Consider the following 5,843-nt stretch of genomic DNA (forward strand, 5'->3'; position numbering starts at 1 on the left):
CTAGATGTACCGACGCTGTATATATAGCTTATTGTAAGCTTTTTTTTTTTTTTTAAAAATATCTTTCTGTATTTAAATTATTTAGCCGACATAGGATAAGAAATAACTACTTTTTTATAGACGAAATTTCAGAAATTACTCATATTTCTGAGTTATTATAATGCGACTGTGGACTTTTTTAATAGATTAACAAACATTTTTGTTGATTTAAAATAAATTCGAAAAATGTTTAATTTTGAGTTTTTTTGAAAAAATTATAATGATATTCTTTTTTTATTTTATTTTAGTTGTATTTGCTGTAAATCATTGCTGACAATAAAACTCAAATCAACAGCAACTGAATGAGTCTTTTCGGCAGCAGAAATAATTAAATTGTCTATGTCAATTTTAACTTTACTTTCGAATTTATAGAATACATTTAAATAGTAAATGTAACCAATGTAGAGTTTGCTATAAGTTATTTGGCAAAATGTTATTGTTTATTTTATGCTCTTTCAATGAAACATTCGTATGATATTTAAAAAGGATATATCTAGACATTTACTGCAGCAAACTATATAGTCGCGATAATCACCGTAAAGTCCGAGAGACCCCGCCCGATAGGCCTAGAAGGTCGCTCGAAGCAAATCCAAGATAATATCGAAACAACGATCGTTTCTTGAGCAATTGTTGCTTGGCACAACTACTGACTAACTTGACATTCACACTGCTTCGTATTGGCGGCGTATCGTACAATGAAGAGGAATGTCCGTTTTTTACTCACCGCACAGGAGCCACTCTACCTATATAAAGCACGGGCGGTGCTATGAACATTATCATTTGTGATTCAGCCTGCTGTAGCACAAGTTCCTTAGCAAAAATGGCATTCAGAGTGAGTTAGCATTCAATTAAAAATTTACTATCAAAATAAGGATTATATCACTAATAAACTAATTATTATTTCAGTTCTTGTTCTTCGCCGCCGTAGTGGCTATGGCCAGCGCAAGTGCCATCCCTCTTGCTTATGTTAACTCCGAATACGACCATGTACCACAATACAGCTACTCATACGGAGTCGAGGATCCCCATACTGGCGACTCCAAGAGCCAACACGAGACCCGCTCCGGAGATGTAGTCTCGGGACAATATGCCCTCAATGATGCTGATGGAACTCGCCGCACCGTAGACTACACCGCTGATCCCATTAATGGATTCAACGCCGTAGTCCGCAAGGATGCCCTCGTCCATGCCGCTCCAATCGTAGCTGCCGCTCCAGTCGTAGCTGCCGCTCCAGCCGTCACCGTAGCCCGCGCCGTTGCTCCAGTAGCTTACTCTGCTGCTCCAGTAGCTTACTCTGCTGCTCCAGTAGCTTACTCAGCTGCTCCAGCCGCTTACTCTGCTGGCCCAGTTGCCTACCATGGTGCTCAAGTCGCTTACTCTGCTGGTCCAGTAGCCTACCAAGGCGCTCCAGTCGCTTATTCTGCTGGTTCAGTTGCCTACCACGGTGCTCCAGTCGCTTACTCAGCTGCCTACCAAGGCGCTCCCCTTGCTTACTCCGCCGGTCCAGTCGCATACAACACCCCATTGGCTTACAACACCGTAGCCAAATACGCATACGCCTATTAAAAGAAACGAATAGTTAAAAGTAATTATATTACGACAAAAATCTACATTGATACGAAATTGTAACATCTGTAAATATATAAAAGAAAAATAGGAAAAAATAAAATAAATAATTTATTATAAAAAAATATATTTTTTATTCCAACACAATTACCTATATATTATAAGAAAGTATTATAATTTTTATAAACGAGACATTCAAATAAATGCTTTATTCAAGCAATAAATCACCAATAATTAAAAAAAGTGAAGTAAGAAATAAAATAATAAAACACGTGAAAATACACGTGTATAATAAATATTTTTTTAAAACATTATTTTAATAATATTGATTGTTTTGTTAACTATATTTTATTTTCAATAATTATATGATATTTTCTATGAGCTGTATTAGCTCATTATTAGAGAGTTTTCAATACCATATACAATGTATGTAAAAACCTAGCTTAATTTAAATTAATCATTACGATATTCATTCGTGAGATTGAGAAAATCTAGGGTAACCTAATCTGTGATGATCTATCTGGTCAATAGTTAGAGACTTCAGCCACTTGTCGAACGTGCTGGTTATATAGTTATGGTTTTTATGGTTTACCTTAATTAATCAAAATGAGCTTCTAGATTTATCTATACCTTTTCTATTTCATATTATGTTTACATTCATCTTTTCTAATAGGTGTACGAAGTTATTTGTACAACTGCAGAGTCAATTGAAATAAAAACACAGTTGTTATTTTTTGTGATGTCTCTTGTATGATTACCTGCTATTTTGGAAAAAAGAGAGATTTTCATGAATCGCTAAGGTTGAAAAAAAGAGGTATTATTAAATAATTATCAACTAAATATGCAATAAACTAATTAACATTTAAAGCCAAAGATAATTCATTTAATCAAATATTATAAATAGTATGACTAGCACATGTTAGCCCATTATTTCTCAAACTTTTGTAGGATTTCGTGCGTGGCGGTCTTTATAAAAAAATATGTCTCGTGGGCCCTTTAAAAATTTAAAATTAAAATGAACTATAATTAACATACAGGCTATTAGTAAAACCACTTCACCCTCGGTTATTTTAAACCTTTAAAAAAACCGAGGGTGAAATGTACAAAACTTTTTTTAATTATTGTTTAATAATTTACATATAAAGTTGTTTTCATTTATTATTATTATTATTTTGTGTGAAAAACTGATCATTAATTATTAATACTTAGCAAAAAATGTGTAAAATAGAAGCCGCTTTATTTTGAATCTTGTTAAAAAATAAGTTTTAGCTGAATTTATATTGCCTTTTAAAATTATATACGTAAGTTTGGGGTTTGGATGATTTTTGGGATCGTACGTACTATTATTATATTCTTCAATTCTTCATCTCGACATAGTTTCATCAAAAAAGAGGTATGTAGAATTGATCTGGTTTACCAAAAAAAAAATCCTCGAGTTTTTTATTTATGCTTTGTAAAATTTGCAAAGCTAAAAATACCCTTTACTCTGGATTAGAATTGGGTTTCCATGTAGACGTTTTAGAAGAACGTGAAGTAGAAGGTCGGGTTAATAATGAAGCATTTTTTGAATTTGTGTATCAATTTGGTTCTATGCACATATACTATAATTATTTCATCTTCGGAATAAAACTCTTAAAACTGCAAAATGTTATTTGAGATCAATTCTTCGAATTTTATTCCAGATTCTCCAGAAAACGTAAATCTCGGGGGTGTTTTTTCTCATTTCGGACCAATGTGTGTCCTGGGGTAATTGGATTATATTATAGTATCCGATGTGCTGCTCGAAGATGAACTGTTTGTAGTAGAACTGAATCACCAAAATAACTTTCGGTTTCATCCTCTGATAACTTGTATTCGATAGCCATTGTAGTACGGTAAAAAACAATAAAAACTCTAAATTGAAAAAATCACGAATCACAAAAACATAATTTTAGTTATCAAAAAAATATTCACGAATCACAAATTTATCACAAAAATGATTATGCAGCTAATTCACGATTGTTTTTCCCCGTTTTATTACGATTATACGAATTTTAAATAAGTGATCCATTCACAGTTCCCTAGGAGACCGCGGACCCAGTTTGAGAAACACTCCATTAGATGATATATAATATATAATACAAAATGAAGAACTCAATGTATAATCAATTACTATGATGTTGTTTATTTAAAATATTATGTATATTGAAACGGCAAAGGTTTCCCACTGCTACTGTTTATAAATAAACACCGATATATGAGAATTCTCCTTTATATTCATATTTTAAATTATATGTCTTATTTTTAGTAAATCGGGTTGTTATTTTTTTGCCATAGAATTCCAGCGTGGAGAAATTTTGATAATCAGAATTAAAATTTGTTAGTTTTTTTCTGTTACTATTCATTTTAAAAGAAAAAAAAATACAGATTTTGCCATATGAATTTTGTATTACTAAATACATCTATATATGCATATGATATATTACTAAACGAAGTTATAGATGATCTTAACTACTATGTAGCAAGAATAGCAAAATTACAAATAACTACAATAATAACAAAAATATCACTATGCATATAAATATTTATTATTATAGGACTTTCATTTCACGATATTTTGCATGTGTCGTTTAGTCCTTAAAAAATTAAACACTCGTCGAGGAGAATAGAAAAATCTTGAGATTAAAAGAAATTAATATTTCGTACAGGATTTGATGTCAATTAAAATTTTTTTTAGTATTTTTTATAGTATATATGATATATGTATGTTGAATTATTAGAAAGTTTTAAAATTACGCATATCTAGATGGCGGACATCATCAGTTGTATATTTGTTACTAATTTATGTATTTAATTATTATTGTATTTATTTATGAACTTTAAAAATAAAAATATGTTTGAGAAACTGCTTTTACTTTATTAACATAAATTATTGAAAAAATTCGATACGCACTTGTACTATTAAAATAAAAATAAAAATTCTGACCTTTGTATTGTTCTAAATCCATAAAAACATTTAACCTTTTGTCTATAGTTTAAAGTGACACTATTAATTAAGATAATCTTATATGGTTAAAAAAATATTTCAAATTTTTTATTATTTGGCATTGAAGGTTAAATTATTGAGCTAATTTGTTAATTGTAGCTCTTATTACCATTGCAATAACAAACATTATCGCCTACCATTCTATATTATAGTGCAATGAACGTTATAAATTTGCAATACTTTTTTATGTAAGGAGCACAGGAACTATCAGAATATAAAAGGCCAAGCCAAAACTGAAACAGTATCATTTGTGATTCAGTCTTCTGTAGCACAAGTTCCTAACTAAAATGGCATACAAAGTATGTTTGCCATATTTGTTGATATTCTATTGTAATAATGATCATATTACTAATATTAATATTATTTTATCTTTTCAGTTCTTGTTCTTCGCCGCCGTAGTGGCCATGGCCAGCGCTAGTGCCATTCCTGTTACTTATGTAAACAGCGAATACGACCACGTACCACAATACAGCTACTCGTACGGAGTCGAGGATCCCCATACTGGTGACTCCAAGAGCCAACACGAGACCCGCTCCGGAGATGTAGTTTCGGGACAATATGCCCTCAACGATGCTGATGGAACTCGCCGTACCGTAGACTACACCGCTGATCCCATTAATGGATTCAACGCAGTAGTCCGCAAGGATGCCTTCGTCCATGCCGCTCCAGTCGTAGCTGCCGCTCCAACTGTTGTCGAAGCCCGTGCCGTAGCCACTCCATTGGCTTATTCCGCCGCCCCAGTCGCATACTCCGCTCAAGTAGCTGCTCCAGTAGCTTACTCCGCTCAAGTAGCTGCTCCATTAGCTTACTCCGCACAAGTAGCTGCTCCATTAGCTTACTCCGCACAAGTAGCTGCTCCAGTAGCTTACTCTGCGCAAGTAGCTGCTCCACTCGCCTACTCTGCTGCTCAAGTAGCCGCTCCAGTCGCTTATTCAGCTGCTTACAACACCGCTCCAGTCGCATACTCAGCTGCCTACAACACCGCTCCAGTTGCCTACTCATCTACCTACAACACCGCTCCAGTCTCCTACTCAGCTGCCTACAACACTGCTCCCCTCGCCTACTCTGCTGGACATATTGCCGCTCCAGTAGCATACTCTACCCCATTGGCTTACAATAACGTAGCCGCTAAATACGCCTATGCCTATTAAGTCAATGACGATTGATTTACCTTAATGTACGAACAAAACGAAAATTAGAAAAAATAAATAAA

At 33.6% G+C, this 5,843-nt stretch overlaps 2 protein-coding genes across 2 annotated transcripts; both read left to right on the forward strand.

Moving 5' to 3' along the window:
• The first annotated feature begins 715 nt into the window (after positions 1 to 715).
• On the forward strand, positions 716 to 1,730 carry LOC148226232 (uncharacterized). The gene is made up of 2 exons (XM_088203942.1): positions 716 to 871; positions 946 to 1,730. The coding sequence occupies exons 1-2, from the start codon at positions 806 to 808 to the stop codon at positions 1,603 to 1,605; spliced, it is 726 nt and encodes a 241-aa protein (XP_088060068.1). The 5' UTR covers positions 716 to 805; the 3' UTR covers positions 1,606 to 1,730.
• Positions 1,731 to 4,870: 3,140 nt separating this feature from the next.
• Positions 4,871 to 5,843, forward strand: LOC148226233 (uncharacterized). The gene is made up of 2 exons (XM_088203940.1): positions 4,871 to 4,929; positions 5,008 to 5,843. Exons 1-2 carry the CDS (start codon positions 4,918 to 4,920, stop codon positions 5,779 to 5,781), a joined length of 786 nt encoding a protein of 261 aa, XP_088060066.1. The 5' UTR covers positions 4,871 to 4,917; the 3' UTR covers positions 5,782 to 5,843.

Source organism: Plectrocnemia conspersa, unplaced genomic scaffold (genome assembly GCF_051122295.1).
Source record: "Plectrocnemia conspersa isolate PC_06_02 unplaced genomic scaffold, ASM5112229v1 ptg000014l, whole genome shotgun sequence".
Lineage (NCBI taxonomy): Eukaryota > Metazoa > Arthropoda > Insecta > Trichoptera > Polycentropodidae > Plectrocnemia > Plectrocnemia conspersa.